The sequence below is a fragment of the Hirundo rustica genome, chromosome Z (genome assembly GCF_015227805.2).
Source record: "Hirundo rustica isolate bHirRus1 chromosome Z, bHirRus1.pri.v3, whole genome shotgun sequence".
NCBI classification, from domain to species: domain Eukaryota; kingdom Metazoa; phylum Chordata; class Aves; order Passeriformes; family Hirundinidae; genus Hirundo; species Hirundo rustica.
In genome coordinates this window covers 7,589,006-7,610,122 of record NC_053488.1, presented here as the reverse complement: position 1 = coordinate 7,610,122, position 21,117 = coordinate 7,589,006, and the positions used below count along the sequence as shown (strand labels likewise).

At 42.6% G+C, this 21,117-nt stretch overlaps 1 protein-coding gene across 1 annotated transcript in view; it reads right to left on the bottom strand.

The window, feature by feature from the left end:
- Positions 1–14,084, bottom strand: part of THBS4 (thrombospondin 4) — a 40,075-nt gene extending 25,991 nt beyond the window's left edge. The window contains exons 1-4 of the mRNA XM_040089761.2: positions 13,997–14,084; positions 9,634–9,837; positions 5,214–5,464; positions 4,012–4,117 (exon numbers count right to left, since the gene is read on the bottom strand). Of these exons, the coding sequence (XP_039945695.2) occupies positions 4,012–4,117; positions 5,214–5,464; positions 9,634–9,837; positions 13,997–14,084 (649 nt within the window). The remainder of the gene's footprint in view (positions 1–4,011; positions 4,118–5,213; positions 5,465–9,633; positions 9,838–13,996) is intronic.
- Positions 14,085–21,117: the final 7,033 nt, after the last annotated feature.

The following is a 21,117-nucleotide window of genomic DNA, read 5'->3' as shown; positions in this document are numbered from 1 at the left end:
TATACAGTTTTCTGGCCCTTCCGTGTAGCCTCTTGTTTCTGCCCACTCAGGGACGGCAGTTGTCAGGGGCTCCTTTTGTGGGAGTTTAAATTCCCCGGCATTCAGGTGGTTTTAGAGTCCTGGCCCTCTGCAAAGCTCTGTGCCAAACGCAGGAAAAGACGGAGTCTTCAAGGTTACATGCTTTGTTTATTAGTTCTTATCTTACAATTTTCTCAGTGTCCGAAAGATGTTTGCTGCGGCTCGGACATCTGGTGACTCCTCCTGTCTCTGGGCTGTCCTTATCTTTTATACTAATTGCTACATATTCTTTATTTACTATTTATTACCAATGTCTATCACTATTACTAAAAAGGTCATTTTTACTCTGACCTAATCTTCACTACCTACTTTGTGCCAACGTCACTGCAGAAATGGAGTGAGGGAACAAGAAGGAAGAAGAAGGAGACAACGCCCTAAATTCTCCATCTTGCCCCATTCACTTCAATGCTAAAAATCCTAAACCCACTGTTTTTTTACTCTGTGATATACTAAACTACTATTTTTCACATTTTTGTGGTCTGCAATGCTTCTTGCAGTGCAAGAAGCCTCTCCCATGGACTGAAATAAAATCCAGTGTCTCTCTCTTAGCTCTGGGCTCTGGGCTGGGGTCCCAGACCTCTCTGTCCAGGTCTCTGACTTTCCAGGGCAACGAAAGGAATGCCATGGACTCCAACATCTCCCCCTCCTGTTTGAACTAAGAACACCCCTAATACCTAATAAGGCAACCCCTCAGTTCAGCTACACCACAGCTCTACATTCTTCAGTCATTAACAATATGGTTAACAGAATGGCCTTCACAGTAATAACTAAGTTCAGAGACTGCTCTGAAGTATAACTGACCTATAGGTAACTCAAGTCCCCACCTTTCTCTTACCAGCATGTTGCAGTATAGAATCACAGAATTTTGGATTGAAAGAGAGCTTTGAAGATCACCTAGTCCAACCTCCTTGCCATGGCAGGGACATGTTTCACTAGACCAGAATGCTCAAAATTTCATCTAGCCTGGCCTTCAGCATTTCCTGATGGGGCATCCATAGCTTCCCTAGGCAAACTGTTCAACTACAGGGCCCTGGATTTCGAGCAGGCAACCAGCTTCATTGCACAGCCAATTGGCCCAGGCATGCACAAACACCAGCTGCAGGGAAACACCGCATAGCTATTGCTTCCGCCTCTCTTGGGAACAACAGCTCTCTGGATCAAGCAACACGCTTGCTATTCAAATCCTGACTTGTCAATCCAAGAGAATGATACCCACAGAATAAAAGAATAGCCTGAGTTGGAAGGGACTCACAAGGATTATCGGGTCAAATCCTGGCCTCACATGGGACAATCCCAAGAATCACAACATGTGCATGAGAACATTGTCTAGCTTCTTGAACTCTGGAAGATGGTAGTTTCTTATCCAGAGAGCGAACCATGATTATAGAATCGATGATGGCTGACAAGAAAAAAATGTTTCTGAACAGCCTATAATCTTTCATCAAATTAGCTGTACATACAAGTTGCATGTGGAATTAGGAAGAGGCAGGTTCCAAGTAAACAGAAGGAAATATTCGTCAGACATGTGATAAATTTCTTGCCAGGAAACATTCTTGACCATGCATTAAAACTGACAGGACAGATTCCTGGACAAAAACATATATTGAGTACAAACCACAAAGACATCACCTCTGAGTCAGGAGCTCTGAACACCATGGAGTGGAGAACAGTGAAGCATTCAGAGAAAGCCACACTAAGACTCCATTCCATTATGCTCTTGCCCGTGCATCTATATTGACATACTGTATCTAACAGCAACTTGGTTAAAAGAACCTTTGGTCTGCTGCAACATAGCTATTTTTTTTAATACTTTGTCAGGTTCAGGTACCCTGCGTGAACTAGACAACCTCCAAAGAGTCCTTGTGACAGGGATGTTGTTGTGATGATCATCACATGCAGTGTACTAATCTCATCTACCAAACCCAGTGTACCTTGCATTCTATTCTCCTGCCCAAACACAAAAGTCCAAATACACATCTTCAGTGTGTGTCTGATCATGATAATCTCATCCCACTGCTTAGGTGTCTCAGCCTCACGGACTGAACATGGAGGGAACGCAGCTGCCAAAGCAATGAGCAACAACCAGGCACACAGTCAAAGCCATGTAGTTATTCAGGTCCAAAGCACTCCCAAGGATTTTCCAATTAATATAAAAGCATATGTTTTTACCAAGATATTAGGTCTCACTACCCTATATAGATGAGCATTTGCATTCCAGCTTTTCCTGGCAGTAGGCAAAATTGTTGTTATCTGATTATTGCCACAGAAGGGCATCATGAAGCATATGCAAAGTACAAGGCAGACAAATTAAAATTGCTCTTGGAACACTCACCTTTTCTTTCGGTGGATTTGATTATGTAGACATTGAATGTATTTATATGAGTAGTTGTTTATTATGATTATTGTTATTATTATTATTATTATTATTATTATTATTATTATTATTATTATTATTACTAATTCCACTTGAAAGTTAAAAGCAATTCGAGAGTCTAAGCCAGGTGAGGGCAGCCACAAAGAGAGAGTATCTGTCTGTATATTACCATTTGTATTATTGATTAGTAAGCAAAAATTTACAAATTAGAAAGCTGCAAGTTTGTAATTTGGAAACTTGCCATATGCCAGTTTTTGCAGAAGCAAACACTGAATTACCCTTCAGTTCCATGTTCAAATGCCTGTTGATTTAGTTTCAAAGAGAACGCTTTGAGGACAAAATTCATTTTTTTACTCTAAGTGTATATATGTTAAGAAGCAAAGAAATAGAATTATCTGGAATTAAGTATCTACATAGCTAAAAGGTAGACCAGATTTTGTTACCACTGCACACCACTGATGCCTACAGTCATGTGACATACCCCTGATGCTCTCATAAAATTTCTGCATCTTGTCTCTGTTCTTATCAAAACTAGCAATGCTGCATGGTTGGGTTTGGCAGGGGGGACAGGAAAGGTATGAGAGAGAGAAGATATCACAGATCCTATTTCAAACCTTGAAGTGAGTCTCCTTCCTGTGGTTGTCATGTAATAACATATTGCATGCACAGCGTGAACCCATTCTTCCCCCTCACACTCTCTGCAGAAAGACAGATGGACAGGGACTCAAATGACTACAGATGGGACAGTCTAGCAGAGGTTTTCTGTGTCCAGAGGTTAGGAAGCACACTCATCTAACGCAGGGGATTACACTGAGCCCCTGAAGCCCTGCAAGGATCCCAGTAGCCTCAGCTCCTTCTCTTCCTCCCTCTTCCCAGCTCAGTCTCCACAATGCTCAGCACAGGCAGAAAAGGAATTGTTTTTAAATCAATGTCCCCTTCAGCAGGCGACAAAATCCTCATTTAAACTGTGGCAGGAGTAGTGGCTGCTCTGCAATGGCTTTTCCCACATAGACATACAGGCTCTGCAGCCACAGCACAAACATTTTCTCCAGTATCCTGCGAGCTTCATCACACCTTGCTCCTTCTTGGTGACAGTCCAGTGCTCACCAAGAGATGAATACTATCTGTGTGGATATGTACATGAGTAGCTCTTGCTACTCCATCCTCCTTTCATACAGCCTGTAGCAATGTGCCCTATTTAGCACTACCTTCCATGTGCAATTGTTTGCAATTTGAATACCTAAAATATTATTAAGCTGACACAAACAGATCATCATCACAAAAATTTCCTTCCAAATTAGGCTAAAAAAAACCCTTTCAATCATTACAGGCTTGTCTTTCACTAAAGCAACAATTCATTGCTTTATCACCAGCAAGAGTTTTCTCTCCAAACTGAGCTATTTCTAAAACATTTACAGGAAAATGTCATAGCTTTAATTTAGTCATGTAATTGTTATTACTTGACTATAGTCTTCTTCACATTTTCAGTATTCATCACATTAGCTTCCTTGCACTTGGTATCATTAGAAATAATTTTAACTCCCAGTTGCAGGCCTTACCAGTGTACTGAGGTACAGGCTCAATTTGTTGAAGAAAACAATCCTGCAGGTTTCCCACTTCAGCAAGGGTTCCTCCAGTTACCAGCTTTAGCTCATCTAGTGTATCCTGGGCTCACAAGAAAAACAGAGCTCACAATTCTAGTACAACAATGGGAAAAATATGAAATATCAGACAAAATAAATTATTTTTTTAAGAGAGGGAATCCATGTCCTACACCATTCCCTTCAGGATCATCCATCATCATTTCAACTGTATAAAATCTCCAATCTTTGCCCTACAGATTTTCACATAGCTGTCATTTTATTTCAAATTTTCTTTTTTATTTTTTGAATTCATATGATCTCACATACTAAGAAGTTCACACATTTCTGTGGCATATGTTCGGGGTTTTTTTAACTGCATCCAAAGCAGTCTTTTTTTTCTCTGCTCTCAAACAGGTACATATATTCATGTCAGGAACACGGGCACCTCAGTCATTCTCCATAAAAACAGGCTCGCTTTCAAGACTGCAATGAAACAAAGTAAGTGGGCAACCTTGGGGGCAGAATGCCCTTGCACCTTCTAATAGGTATTTTTGATTAATGATGATGGAAGATGCTGTGGAAGACACTGTTTATCTCAGACTGCTGATAGGGAGATGACAGGAAGCTTTATCAACTGCTTCTTGGTAGACGGAGAATGAAAAGCTATTGCAGTCAAACAGATGAGGGTTTCACTCTGGCACCAAAAGTGTCCCCTCTTTGTTTCATCTTTTTTAGTCTCTTGGCATATCATGAAGAGAAAAGCCACACACACAGACAAGCACTGCTCATACAGAACAGCTGTAAGAAGCCAGTGAAAAGCTGCCCTTACTGCATTAGCTAAGTCCTTACAAAAAGTCCACTCCGCAAAAAAAACAACTAGATTGAAGTGAAGGAGGCAGTAGGGGTTTTTTTTATTTTATTAAAAAAGCTAAAAATTGTATTTAAAACAAATAGCATAATTATTATAGGGTTCATGTGACCTAAGATTTAATCTGTTCCATAGGGAGCTTCTATTTATTTATTTCACAACTTATTATTATTATCATTATCATTATTATTATTGAAGTATTACTTTACAGAGCTTGGCTGCTGTGAGGACTGAGATTTGAATTCAGTGATCCAGAGGTTCACTGGTGATCCCTCTAAGTCTTCAGCCAGTTCCCAGTTTCCATGCTCACCTGTGGCTTCTTCTCCTGGAGAGTGCGCAACTCAGCTGCCACCACCTTCTGAGACAGTGCTGAAAATGGTTTTGGCAAGTCCTCAATGGCACCTACTTGCAGGCAGTCCAGATACAACTCTATCGTGCTCAATCCCTGCTGCAGGCCACTCAGCCACAAGATGACAGCGTGGGGTTTCCCATCAGCCAGCTGGATGTTGCTAAAGATCACGGAATTCAGCCTCCCATCACTCTTCAGATAGCGCAGCACCGCTAGGACAAAAATACACAGAAGGACTATCAGAGGGTAGCAGATAGCCCAAGGCTGATCAAGGAACATCCTGTGGAAATCTGCAATTGCTCTGGTATTTTTCCACGTCTGCTTTTGTAAATGCATCCCATATGCAGACACAATGGTAATAATAAATGTTACACTGACTCTCAAAGCAACACTAGCAGGCTGCTTGCCTGAGTCCCTATCTGTGAAGCGCTGCTGCCTGCGCTGAGTCTTCCTCTGCGTTGTCCAGGCCTCTCTAAATGGCTTAACCAAAGTCACTTTACAGGCCATAATGTGCTAAAAGGCAAGGGGTAAAGTTACAGGGTGTAGCAGGCAGCCTGCAGTCAGCACTTTGTTACATACATATCTGACAGACCCAGAAATAATCTGTAGCAGAAGAGTACAACCACAAAATCAATTTCAGTGATGCATACAGCATACAGTGGTGCTAAGAGTGTATCCAAATGCATAATTAAAAACCAAAGCAAGCATGTTTCCAAACCAATAACCTGCACTTATCTATATCAAACATTCAGTAAAACTGAAGTATAATGCAGAAAAAGCATAGTCCACTCCTAGAGATGACTAAACCTTCTCTCAGCTCTTTTTAAAAGCATTAGTGACTGGCCTACACGATAAAAATTCTCATTTCATTAAGTAAAATGTACCATTAAAAAAAAAAAACAAAACAAAAACAAAAACAAAAACAAAAAAACCCCAAACAAAACACCGCAACCAAACCAACCAACAAACAAACACAAAAAACCCACACCCCACAACAACAGACAAATACAATAAATATCTGCTGAGTAATATTGGAAAAAAGTCTCTTTCCTAAGGAAATTGGATCAGTAAGCTAGAATCTGTGAGCCAGATCTCTAAGATCAGCTAGCTAGTTCTCTCCACAAAATCCCTCCCTGACTCTCCAACTGCTTATCTGCAGAAGCAATGAGCTGAATGCATCTGAATCTGAACTACTCTGCAATTTCAGACAGATCTTATTTCAAAGATCCTACGGATCACCAGCCAACAGTCACTTATTTCCTGATTGTAACAGTTATGTGCATGAGGAATCAAGCTGCACAGGCACCAGACATCTAAATATTTACATGCTGGCTCTTGCTAAAGTCTGAAATTCACAGATGGGTGCCACAGTTGCATCAAGTGAGAAGCTCACAAATGGTCTGACACTAAGTCAACTAAAAACTGTGGGCATAGTGGAGGTAAAAGTTCTTACTAGCTTTGGACCTAATAACAGCTACTTACTGAAACCATCCATTTGTATTCATTTAACAAACTGCCTTCCCATCTTTCCATGAAACACTAATATAATTGCTTTGATGCCATGGTACCTGTTTGCTGGTGACCTCCCAACTTACTGTGCACATATTCCCTAAAATTTTTCTAATTCCTCAGTCTAATGATTAAAAAAATCCCCAAAAACTATTTACACCAGCATGAATGGGGCAGGGCATGTCTCCATCTTTGAGGTCTACACTAGTACTAGAGCCTCAGAAGCTGTGATCAATATCAGGAATATTTTCACTACTGTCTATGTCAAAACACTGCCAAAGCTGAGATTTCCACAAAGGTGCATGAGGTCACCAGCAACTCACTAAAAGGTAGCATTTCTTGGCAAACTCAAAGAAACAGCAAGACAGAGTACATTGCAGGCATTTTATTTTTGTGAATATTATGCATGCCTAGTCATATAAAGCAAGGTCTTTGGATCTGTGCCCTGCATTCAGAGTGACCAAACACAACAGTAGCCTAGAGAAATAGGAGATGGAGCAGACCCTGCCAGAACGGTTTCAGGACAAGGAGCAATCAGGCTTGGAAGGAGGATCAAGTATTCTTTCCTCAGCCAAAACCACGTATTCATTTGGTAAACTACAGTAGGCTTTTGAGGAGAGATTATTCTTGGATCACAGTCTCCACCTCTAAGATTTAACTCATCCAAGCCCCTGCAGTATGTTTGCTGCTTGAATATTTTACAGATATTCACGAGAGTGTCACATAAACTGCTTAAGAAACAGATTTTCAATGGAAAGAGGAGCTGCTTCACAGAATTGTTTAACTGCCACACTTCTATGCTTAAACTGCTGTTTGGTCCATAAAGGAATAATCTTAAAAGGATAAGAAATCCATGGACACCATCTGTCTCTGAAAGGCACAATTGCCTACCTTAAGTTTAGCTGTTAACCCAGTAATTTAGACCTGTACTTTTGAAAACATTTACAAGTTATAAACACGTTACTATCAGTTATACCACAATAAAACCATACTATGAGGCAGCCATTGGGAACAAAAACTCTTAAATGTGACATTTTAAAGTATAACTAAGGCCTGCTTTGAGGTCCTTAGATCAGATTTGGATGCATAACTAGAAACACCATGCAGAGAATGTGCTATTCATTCTTTCAAAACCACAGATATTAAGACCCTGCATTTTACTGAGATGCCAACATTGGTTCACCACTTAAGTGAAGATGTTCAGTCTTGAGAGGATCATACACCACTCTCACACTCCATGCTTGCTGCTGACATGGCAATCTCCTGGATGCAGTTTAACTTACTGTATGAAGTAGCCATGTGGGATCCCTAACACTTGAGAGAAATCACATGTGAAAACACTGCCTACCACTTGCTGCTCACTGCCATATGCCTTGAACAAGGCGCTCTAAAGTAATTAGGAGGCAAAGAGATGCAATGAGCAGTCCTGCTGCAAAAAGCCTCCCTCTCCTTGGCCAATCCTTTGCATCAATCCGACAGTCAATCCTTTACATCAGATAGGTTACAGATGTCCCCCACCTACTCAACACTGGTCACCAACAGGACAAGTTGCTTCATGCTGCCTACACATATGCCACTACTGTGCTTGTCCTGTCACACAGATGCTTCTCAAACACCAACTTAGGGAGGACAAAACCAAAAGAAACCGTGTAGCCTTCTACCAGAAACACTTTAACAGTCTTAAGAGACTGTCAGAAACCATCAGGCATGCAGATATTTTTGAAAATCAGAGTTTGATATGTTCAAACTTGTATGTATATAAACACATTTGTGTGTATACATATGTGTTCCTATATATATGTACAACATCTACACATATAATTGTGCATATATGAAAGTGTGTGTAATCTATCATTTATTTAGTAATTAAGTAAGTCGGCGTTAGGAATTGTATGACACTTTTAATTAGGCTGCATGACCATGTATTACTCATTGCCAACACATACAGCTCTTACTCCCTTACCTCAGAAGGATTTTGGCAGACCTGATAAAACTACCAATGTTTTATCTAACTCATTCGCCTACAATGTGTAATGAAAAGGTATGCTTTTCTTATTTTGCAGCATATTGAAAAATTTCCCTATGTATAAACTGAAAATTCAAAGTGGAATTTCACAGTATATCTGATTCAGCTAATTAATCAGTAGGAAATTACTACAGCAGTAGTGAAGTCAATGCAGCAACAAATATTACATAAATCAACAATTTTTACTGAACCTTAAAATTTTAGTATATCCTAGATCTGGTTTATAGATCAATGAAACTATTCCTAAAACTGCTGCAGTTCCTACTCTGACTCCTGACGACCTAATTCTAGTAAATAAAGAACAAGCACTTTATTTCACCGAACAGATCTTGTAAGCACCAGGAATATTTGTCTTGCATAGTCACATCTAACCTCCAGGGTCAGCTGAACAAGAACCTGCCTTTCATATGCATGAGGCAGCATGTGCATGTGTCCTTCGCATTCCTGAGTAATAAGAACCAGTGATTGTCCCTAAGGGAAAAAAAAAAAAAAAAAAAAAAAAAAGAGAGAGAGAGAGAGAGAGAGAGAGACCAAACCAAATTGACTCCTTGCTCCATACTCCATGTCTCCATGGTTTTTTCCTCCTTTCTCAGCATTTCTCAGAGGAAGCACCACAGCCGAGATACCAGCTGATTGTCAGGTCAGCTTCCCCTGGCCAGGAGAGAGCAGCATCAAGGAGATGAAGCAAAGAGATGAAGGAGTGAGAGGGGATGTGAAAAGTGACAGCATGCAACAGGAATGACTCAAGCACAAAGGTTAATCACACAGTTGTCAACTTTCATCTGTCACACACCAGTAACTATGGATCCAATACCAGATCTACCATAGGCATTCCAAACAACTCACCTTTACTCATCCGTCCCATTACTGTAAATTCAAAATACTTGCTGTTGTCAGCTGATGAATATAGGCCAAAAACAGTGGCCGTGCTCTTTGGCTGTAATTTGAATGTTGAGAGCAAGTACACTTCATTCAGCATAGGATCCCCAAATGCTTGTTGCAAGAAGTTCAGTACTACACGCTTGTTGGAATAAGGAAGAAGATCGAAAACTGGGGGGGAGAAAAGAGAAAATTTCAACAGCAAATTAAATATGATAATGACCAAAGAAGAATGTGATTTGAAGCCATATATTGGAAACTGTACACTCTTCCTACCCAAAATAATAAAAAATATATGTATCAATATGATGATCATCTGTAAAGACCATGAAGTCCAAATCCCTAGTGCTAGAAGGGATATCTCAAGCAATCTGGTCTAGTGAAACATGTCCCCACACATGGAGCAAGTTTGGACTAGATGATTCCTGCCAGCTACAACTATTCTATGATTCTATCAAAATATTTATAATTTGTTGTTGATAATATACAACTGATACTATTTTAGCAACTTTTCTTTTTCAAAGGCACTATTGATAAGTTACTAACGCAGAAATACCTAGGCTTCAAATTGAGGTACTCTAATACTTTTTGGTAGGTCTCAAAAGTTCTTATCTTCTGAGTAGTCACCTCAACAGAAAGCTTTTTAATCTATTTCTGCTTTCAAAAATTCAGATGTATGTGTTCACATATCAATTAGAGAAGGATTCAGCATTAAAATTTTCAGACAGATTTCCAGAGTGCTCATCCTTTGATAACATTTGCAGGGCGTCAATTGAAATGACAAAAAGCCACGTAAGCAATATGATGTTCACAACCTTCTTCTCACTTCACTGGCTTTTCAGAATATATATTATACAAATAAGACTCATCTTTTCCTTCTGGCACAGAGAACAAAGAAATACAGGCCTGACAAAACACAGCAAAACAAAATAAAGCCAATAAACCCTGAAGGCATAGTGAAAGCTGTTTCAAATTTTTATTTTAGTTTTTCCACAATGCATCAGCAAAGAGTTTATGATTTTACATACATACATACATACATACTTACATACATACATACATATACATACATATATATATATGTGTGTGTCACCTATGACCCTTATGGCACTGAAACAACAAACTGGGGTTTTCCACAATGTCCCTAAATCCACAACTTCTCCAAACTCAATAAACTCTTCTGTTAGGTTTCTTGATTATCTCCTATTCCAACCCTCTGCAATTAAAGCAGTATATTTATTATACCCCGGCAGATAAATGATTTCGCACAAGGGTTATTTGAAGGTAAGAGCACACTGAGCCACTGTATACCACTGACACTCCATAGGCCTACCACAGCTGGGCCATATTTTTCTCCCACAGCAGAACACTACTCTAGAGCTGTCACCAGAGAAGAGCCGTAACGCCAGGCAGACGGCAAAGGCACGTGACAGCACATTGTGTCTTAGCTTGATTCAAGCCCATGGTTGTACTGATAAGTTTAGTTTCCCAGGCTGAAAAACACAGGTGAACCTCTGCAGAAGAGTCTTGTCTATGCAGCACAGCCCCAAAGCTGCTGTTGTCTGTAGGGTGATGAGGTTATCCTACCATTCCAGCGTATCCATACACTACACACAGGGAAAGACTGAAGAGCACTCAAAGATGGGCATGCAGACCTTCCCACAAATATGTGGGAAACCCTGTTCCCTTATACTGTGGGTTCATGCTGCTCCCATCACTCATCCTGAGTCTCCATTCATTTAGACACTAGTATTATTTCCAAAAAAAAGAGAAAAAAATGAAGACCTTGTTCTCTTCATTTCACAGAGTCATTGAAATAATCTCTGAAGTTTACATTTGTATTGGGTCTGAGGATCTCATGACTCTACAGAGAATCTTCAGAACGCACTGCAAAAAAATATCAGGCCCTTGATTTGCATATACTAGTAATACTACCGCCAAACAACTAAGAAACATATATGTAAGGTGGACCTGGACAAAATATTTCTCTTTCATTCAGTTCAGATTTACAGCATCCCAGGACAACCCTTACTTCCACTGAAACCAGTGAGATGGAATGCAGAAGGAAAAGGCTGAGTACTTAATCACATTTAGTGCAGAGAGAGCAAAGCAACTGCCCATGAGAGAGACTGAAACGCAACTCAGTACTCTGTACAACTGCATTTAACAAGGAATAGCCATTCATGAAATACAGCTGTGTTTCCTCAGCTGGAGCAATGCAATACAATACCAAAGACTTCGAGAGCATGAAATATAGCTATACAATTAGTTCAGTTCTAGGTCTATTGGCTGAATTTCTATCAATTCCTGTGATACTTATTAATCTATGCTAGAGTCACTTAAAATATTACAAAAGTAATGACTAAACACTGTGAAACATCTAACATCATAGAAAACCTTTACTGATATTTTTGTAATTTGCATATTTAAATTAATACTCAAATGGGTTTGGCAGTTGTGTTCCACAACACACAGTGCCTTAGCCAGATCCTTCAGCACCATTTTATCAAACTCTTTCCTGGGCTATCTTCACTGACAAGCATGTGGATGTACCACACGATCAGATCCATCCTTAAGCACAGCTCACACACATGCTAGCAAGCGCAGCTAGCAGAAGAATAAGGGGGTTATGAAAATTCATTTTACATCTTTAGCAGAGCTGGCAAAGAGAGACAGCTCTTGGCCATTACAGAGAAATTTATTTGTTTGGGGGGAGCAGGAGAAAAAGATCCTCAAAGATTTCACATTTCCTTTTCTGAAGAACCTCATCTCTTTGTTCCTCTGCATGGAAAGGCAGACTTGAAAGCAAATGTACAGAATAGGACTGCCAAAGCTGAAAGGCACAAGCAGCTGGTTTTAATCCATGCAATGGACTGAAAACTCCAACACGTCTCTATGCCTTCAAGCACAAGTGTGCATACCCACTGGGCTAAACTGAGCCTGCTTGTGGGACAGACCAGGAATTCTCTCCTCCACTTTTCTTCTGTGGTTCTTAGAATAGAGTTGCTCACCCTCCTAGCCAAATGCTAACAAGGGATGAGCTACATGGTGAGACAGTGGCAAACCACACTTTGGAAATCTGCCCAAACCCATCAAGGCCAGCTCTTCAGATGAGAGCTAGAAGACATGACGGGAAGTGCTAGGGTGAGGAGGTATGGAGGAGTGAAATTAGTGACACAGGAGAGCATGGAACTTAAAACACACCTTCTTTCCTCTCTCTTGCCATATCACACCAGCTTTTTAAGACCTTCCAAGGCTGTTTTCTGGTCACACCTAATCACAACTGTAGATGCAAACACTGCTCCCTTCCCGTTCAGCATTTTTCAAGGTAATTATTAATGGCTCAGACACCTGGAGTGAAATCCTAACCCCCCCCCTACCACAACAAGCTGGAAGCATCTCTTGTTGAGAGTGCAGTTTTTCATCGGCCACCACCCCTGACAAGTTAGAAGACGAGTTTTCGGGGGGTTTTTTTGTTGTTGTTGGTTGGTTGGTTTTTTTGTTTGTTTGTTTGTTTTAATTTGGTAATACGCAATTTATCATCATAACTACTCTCTGAAATGTTTTCACATGGTAAAGGTCTTCAACAAAGGCTTTTGGAAATGATCTGTATTGTTTTGTTTTGATTGGCTGTCTTTTAGATCTGCTTAAGTAATAACGGATTGAAGTGTCAAAAATCATTCGGTAAGGCAGTGGAGGGGCTTAAAAATGTAGCAAAAATCACAAGCAGCTTTAAGGCTCTTGGAGCAGCACGAAGTTGCGCTAACTGCTGCGCTCGGCAGCCGTGCTGGTCCCAGTCACAGGCTGCTACCGCAGAGCGATACCCACCCACCTAACTCGAGCTCCAAAATACAGCAGCTCCGGAACTAATACGTGCAAAATATTGCCAGGGCAATCCTGGTTTTAGAAGCACGAGTTTTTCTATGAACTCTACTATGTAGAAGAGCTTCCCCAAAGAGTTTTCACGGCTTAGAAATTCACTTCTCGTTTAGGAGAACTTGCAGCCGAAGAAGGGCTATTCAGATGCTCCACGCACCTACCAGCACACCTACAAAAACGCTTCTTGCGGGCTGCACGGGGGCGGCTGACAGCGGCGACATCGCCATCCCCTCCGGTGCCCACCGCTAGTCCCGCTAGGGGAGCGGGGCTGCTCCGCGCCTCGACGGGCGGCGGCGGCTCCCGCTGCCCGCCACGGCCCCGGCTTCTCTAGCACCTGCAGAGGCGCTCCCCCTCGCTGCCAGGCAGGGCTCTCGGCGGAGGGCAGGGCAAGCCTTCCCAAAGGAAGAGGGCACAGGAGAGCTCGCTCCATCCGCGGGCGCGGGGTCCTTACCTCGGGGTGCGGGCGCGGCGGCGCGGGCCGGGCACAGCTGCAGGGCGAGCGGCAGCAGCAGCAGCGCGGCGCCGCTCTCGCACCCCATGGCGGCCGCGGGCCGGGCAGGGCGGCGAGGGACGGCCGGGGCTCCACGCCGGGCCCCGCCGTTTAACGGGGGCGGCCCCGGGGCCGGGCACGGCCGGCGGCAGGCGGCGGGCCATTGGCCGGGGCTCCCCCCACGGAGGCGGGCGGGGGCCGCGGCGGGGGACAGCCGAGCGCGCCGGGGGTGCACCGGGAGGGAGCGCACCGTCGGGACCCGAGCCGGGAACCGGCGCTGGCGGCTCGGACAGAAGCGGAGATCCTGGCCACGGCCCCCGAAATCAACGCTTGTGGGAGACCCTGTGTGGAGTCTCTGCCTTTTGAGGAGCCCTGGAAACTGAAATGTGTTTAACGGCTTTAAAGTCATAGTATCACAGAATTGGTTAGGTAGGAAAAGACCTTTAAGATCATGGAGTGCAATGGTTAATAAGCTGCTATGCTTACTACCAGTCACAAGAAGATGGCCCCAAATGTGAATTTGGTGTGCTTTAAGAAGCAAGTAAGAGTTCTGTAAGCTTACGAGTAAGAGTTCTGTAAGTTCATACTAGTCCCGCACTGTTGCAAGCGGCCCTTCAGAGAACCACCAGCCTGGTGAAGGATGTAGAAGAGTGTCAGATGCATAAAGATAATGTAGCCTTGTTTACTTAGTCCTTCTGGCTGCAGGAGGTTTAACTTTGAGGTTGGCGCAATTTTACTTTGAAACCTCTCTTGCCTCCCTTTCTATGTTCAGCAAATGGTGACCACACATTTCTTTGTGTCTTCTGACAACAATACAGCTGTCGTCTTTGCAAAGCCCCCTCTCAAGTTTCTCTGTCTGCTCTGCAGACAGGTGTTTAGTGTCAACCGTTATGGTCTAAATACATTAGAACAGATTCTCTCTCATGCATATATGAAGTTAAAACAAATGGGGATGCTCTGGTGTGTAGACTTTGTCTTGGTAAGAATTTAAATACTCCACTTTTCCTAACTGAAGAGTGTCACTAAAAAGAGCTGTGCCGATTGCAGACTAGGGCAAATTTGGCTTCTAGAAGACTGAGTGGCACACTGAGGAATGTATCATCTGCTCCTTTGTTTCATTTAAAGAGCTCAGAAGCACTGGGAGTGCTCAAACTGACCAGATGGAGACTACGGAAAAACGCTGTTTGTCTTAGCAAACTCCCAAACTCAATAACTTAGCCAAAGTCAATTTAAAAAAAACACCAAAACCTTCTTCTTTCAACTACAACAATTTTCAGCACTGTGTGTTCCCTTAGGATATCATTATCCTATTATTTGTCCTCTACTTCAGAAAATTCTAACGTCTTCACTGCTGATGTTAATAAAGTACAGGAGAAAGGGGGCAAATAAGAAACCCAAACACATTGTGAGCTTCCCATCCTGCTGCACTCGTTGTCTTGTACATCTCTGTCTCTGTATGTATCAGTTCTGCTGATTAACATCTGTCACAACAGAAATCCAGGAAGCCCTGCTTGGCCCCATCGCAGCTTGCCATCCACACTCAGCTGGAAAAGTTGGAGCTGTCTGATATTATTTGCATCATAAAAAGTACAGCAACAAAAGAAGAGAAAGTTTATGGTAAAGTGAGCAAGGCAGTGTTGATTAATGTTCAGTCTCATCAGGCTTGGTGCATACATCTAAGGAGCACCACAGAGAACAGCCCTCGGGGGGCTCATTGTGTGCGAGGCAAGACGCAGCTGCAGGGCGGGGGCTGCAAGCGCTGCACAGGGGCTGCCCGAGCAGCTCTACACCACACAGAGCACGGCCGTGGGCTGCTCGCCAACACAGGCCAGTGAGATTTTCAGGTACCTCCAGCTGGGTTATATTCACATGTCCTCTAATTGCTCTCCCCACATGGCATATACCCTGCAACACGCCCTTACTTCTTAGCTTATCCTTGGTAGCAGTGTTGACCGGTTCCTTAAGTTGCCCGTTTCTTCCTCTGCCCATTGCCAGGCAGAAGGGCGCTCTGCCGCATCCGATGTGCACAGCATGGTGCTATTCCTCCTCCTCACCCTACTGCCCTTCTGTATACATCTCCACACAAGAAGAAACACATCAGCTTCACTCCCACATCCTTGCCCCTGCAGCAGAAGTGACAGTGTCAATGGGCTGGCCAAGAGCTGCACAGGGGAGTGAGAAAACAGATCATCAGGTGCAGAGAGCTGTGGAACAGGGAAAAAAGGGAGGCTAAAATGGGTAAGCCAGAGACAAGAAGAAGGAAAAAGAAAAGAAGGAACTTTGAGTATCATAAGGTCCTTAAAAAGAAGTGTTTGTTCAGAATTTGTCCCCAAGCTAAAGCATGGGGGGAGAGTACAGATGCTGCAAAGCTAATATGTGGATCTAGGGAAGCATTGATGATGTCCAACTGCTTATTAAAGAAAAGCCTTGACTCAACAGAGAGCATTTTTTACAAACATGTACTTAAGTGCATGATAGAAAAACACTATGAAGGTCTGCAAAGTCATTACAGTTCTGGCAAAAAAAAAAAAAAAAAAAAAAAAAAAAAAAAAAAAAAAAAAAAGAAGGGTGAGAAAAGGACAAAAAGGGCTTGCTTTCACCAAAGGGGAACACCATGAGTAATTTGCAGCCATTTATTATGTACTTTGAGTTTATTCAGTTTGAGTTTATCAAAGCATATGAAATGTTTGCTTGGAAGATTTCCTAATCTGACAAAAATATCTGTTAAATAATTATAACTTACCATTCCTTAATTCTGATTTAAATACACAGGAGTCTCTTGCACCAGTGCTAACCAGCCCTACAGGAGGAGGATTTTGTTTGTAGTATTACATATTCATTAGCATTAGATTTGTGAGGACCATATAATTTTCTTTCTCTGTATCTGCTTATTCTTTGTGCTTACTCACAAAGAATGCACACGGAAGCAATGTTTGGCAAACAGCCCATGAGGCACAATACAATATGACAGAAGGGAACCAATTCACAATGTATATAAACAGAAGCTTAAGTCCATGTTTATAAGAACTTTGTATACATGTAAAGGTCACTGTAATTTTTCCAGTTTTCATTTCCATTCTGAGTTTTATGTTGGAATATGTTACAGACTGAAGTGGATTTTGTGCTCAAGCACAACCTTCTTTAAGGGAATTCACAAAGTAGAAAGTTTATCTTCTGTCTGAAAGGGACTATTTGACGCTTTAATCAACATTTTCAATAAAACAATGGAATACTAGCGACTGCCTTTTTACTCTTGTATTTTCTCTGAAGTACAAACTCCAGCTTAAATTACTGGAGGTTAAATAAGAAGTAAGAATGATTTAACATGATTAATCAATTGTGTTTCCAAGAAACTTTTATAATGTCAGTCACATTTTGTAAGAAAGTCACAAGTATGTGACTGCAATTTTTTATATAGAATCTGCAAGAAAACCTTAATCACTATAATGTTTGAGCTGATTATATAATTTGATATGTTTTTAAGCATACAGAATATAGAGAAACTGCAAACATTACAGATTTTGCTTTACAGAAGTGTCTGTAACTTGTTCAAATTCCAAATAATGGGGTAAGGGAAATAGAAAAGAACCCTGCTGCTTAAGTCACCTTACATGCTTTGTTCCTAATATGCATCAGGAGACTCAATGTTTTCACGGAATTATATGGATGATTAAAAATTAGGATTCATGGGCAATTAAGATATAGAAATCTTAAGGCAAGTGAAGCTCTAAAACACATCCTTTCATATTTATGTCAACATTCCTGGTTTTAATCCTGCTTCATTTAAAATAAATAAATAAATAAATAGTTGGTTTCAAGGGTTTCAAGTTTCAAAGACAGGTTTCAAAAGAATTTTTGCTTTTCCAAAGCACAAATTGAAGCTCCACTTCTTCAGGTCAAGTCATATATCAATCTTCAATGCACCTATTTACTTTTCATTTACACTGATAGAAATTCCATGTAGGCAACCAAGAGGAAAAAGTTCCTGACATGGGAGAGGAAAGGCACAGATTGCTTCTTTTTTTATCTTTCAGACTCCACAACAACACAGAGATAAACTGGACCTGAAGGCAAAGCAAAGCTTACTTCTCTACTAACCTCCTAAGCCTTCTTGCAGCCTGCCTTAAGAAAAGCCATATGACAGAAAAGCTCGTAGAAGGGTCAGGTTTTTCTTAAAATAAGACCTCTAAGTTCACCAAGTCTAACCATCAACCCAGCACCACCACCATATTCACCACTAAAACGCATCCTCAACATTTCCAGGAATGGTGACTCCAACCACTTCCCTCGGCAGCTTGTTCCAATGCTTGACATTCCTTTCAGTGGAGAAATTTTTCATAATATCCAATACAAAACTTTCCTAGTGCAACTTGAGGCTATTTTCTCTTGTACTAACACTTCTTACTTGGGAGTATAAACTGAACCCCCCATATCTGTAGTCCTTTCTGGTACTTGTAGACCGATAAGGTCCTCCCTGAGCCTCCTTTTCTCCAGACTAAACACCCCCAGCTCCCTTGGCCACTCTCACAGTACTTGTGCTCCAGACCCTTCACCACCTCCACTGCCCTTCTCTGGACTCACTCCAACACCAGAATGACCCTCCTGTAGTAGTGAAGAGCCCAAAACTGGACACAGCCCTCGAGGTGTGGCCTCAACAGTGCCCAGCACAGGGGGACAATCCCTGCCCTGCTCCTGCTGGCCACACCATTGCTGATCCAGGCCAGGATGCCATTGCCCTTCTTGGCCCCCTGGGCACACCCTGGCTCGTGTCCAGTCGCTGTCACCAGCACCCCCAGGTCCTTTCCAGCCACTCTGCCCCAGCCTGTGGAGCTGCCTGGGGCTGCTGTGACCCAAGGGCTGGACCCGGCCCTGGGCCTTGTTGAACCTCACACCATCAGCCTCAGCCCGTGATCCAGCCTGGGCAGATCCCTGTGCAGAGCCTTCCTGCCCTCCAGCAGATCAGCACTCCCACCCAGACTGGTGTCACCTGCAAACTGCCTGAGGCTGTGCTCAACCCCCTTGTCCAGGTCAACAGCAAAGACGCTAAATAGGGCTAAGCAAGTATTAAGCCCTTTGCAAAATACTCCTTATAGAAACAGATCTTTGGAATCACAGCTGCTAGCATCCACAATTCCCTTTCAGAGTTTTGCATGTCAATACATCTCAGTTCACAAGGTGAAAGAATGAAAGCAAAGTACCTGGACAGACTGAGAAGTTAGCTGGTGCCCGTAGGGAGGAAAAGAAATTAAAAAATATCCTTAGAATATGTATCTTAAATAAGCCTTTAGAAGGAAAAATGTAATATGGCAGTAAAAAAAATAATTTAAAAAAAATGCTTCCGTTAACATTGCCAGTGGTATGTTTTTCTGAGGAAAAATGTTGGTATGTATTTCTTCTCCCATGTTTCTCATAAAATGGAGAATTTATGCCACAGATCTGAGATCTCAGATCTGTGGCATAAATTTTTATCCTGACACTTTCTTCCACAATTTTTATGTGCATCTGAAATTGTGGATCTGGGAGAGTGAAAGAAAAAATTAAACTTTACCCTCCTCCTTTTGCATAGAAGACTTGAATAAGGGTGGTCAGTGCAGGGCCTTTTTTTAGTCAGTGTGTGGCATTTTTTCCTTTTGTGGGAAGGATGGAAACCTGACTTAGCATTTAGATGTGCCGTGGCACGACTGCACAAGCTCTGGAACAAACAGCTGACAACTTGATGCCTCTAAAGGTCTGCAGCTAAAACCACACTGAACGGGTTATCATTATAACCTGGTCAAAACTGGTAACGTACCATCAGAGCTCCTTGTTTTTAGAGCCAAATTGCTGATGGCTGCTCTACACAGTGGATTGAGAGCCACAATTTTACTTTTTTTTCTTCCTCCTGTTAGGGAAATTAATCCACAAACACCAGAGGTTTATGTCCAAAAAGGAAACAGAGGAATCCTTTTACTTTATTCAAATAAAGGGAGAGGCCACGGGGCATTTCCCCTAGGGTCTCTGAAATTTTTGGAGGACGCAGCCTCCTTTTTATCCGAGTTTCCCGGCTGTATTTCCCTCTCTCTTTCCCCATTGGCTGAGGGACTTGAGAGGTACAGACTTCCTGGAGTGCCTAAGACCTAAGATTCCCCTTTTAATGCATAACCCCCCTAATTTTTAATTCTTATGGGATTTATGGTTTTCCCCATTGTTACTTTCATCTTTCGATATCCAATTTCATTTTGTAAAGGCAAGTATCTTCCATTCATCAACCAGTAGAATCCTTCCCATTGTTTCTCTTATCTCTCAGTGCTAGTTTTCTCTACCAGCAGATCCAGGGCTTGTTTGTAAAGACAAATCTTGTCATTTCTCACTCCTATGAAAAGTCGTAACTCCGTGTCAGGGCTGGAGGATGAGGGTTCAGCCAGACAGTACCAAAAGCACCCGTGCTGCTTCCCAAGAGGCTGACCCCCAGGATACAGCCTGAGAGGACCTTGTCCCCAGGCAGGGCCTGGCCTCCTCTTCCAGGCAGGGAGTGACAGGACAAGAGGACATAGTTCTCAATTCAAGAGGGACATTGAGGTGCTGGAGCTAGTCCAGAGAAGGGCAACGGAACTGTGAAAGGCTCCGGCGCACAAGTCCTGTGGGGAGGGGCTGAGAGGGCGAAAGAGGAGTTTGTTTAGCCTGGTGAAAAGGAGGCGCCTCAGGGGGGAACTTACTGGTTTCCACAAGCACCCGAAAGGAGGCTATCCTGGCAGTGGTTGTCCTTTTGCGAAGGGACCTGGGTAGTATGAAGATATAGTCTTAAGCTGTGCCAGGGGAGCTTTGAGCTGGACATTTGGAAGAATTTCCTCAGAGAAAGTGTGATTTGACGGGAACGGGCTGCCCAGGGAGGTGGTGGAGTCACCACCCCTAGAGGCGTTCAAGGGAAACCCGCATGTGCCACTTGCCCCCGCGGTCTGGTTGGGGGTCGACCACAAACTGGTGGCGATGATCTCAGAGGCCTCATCCAACCGAGCTGATTCGGTGATTCGGTGACTTCCCAAGGGCAGGCGGCGGCTCCCGCGCGGCCGCCTCTCTCTCTCCTCGCAGCGCGGCCGCGGCCC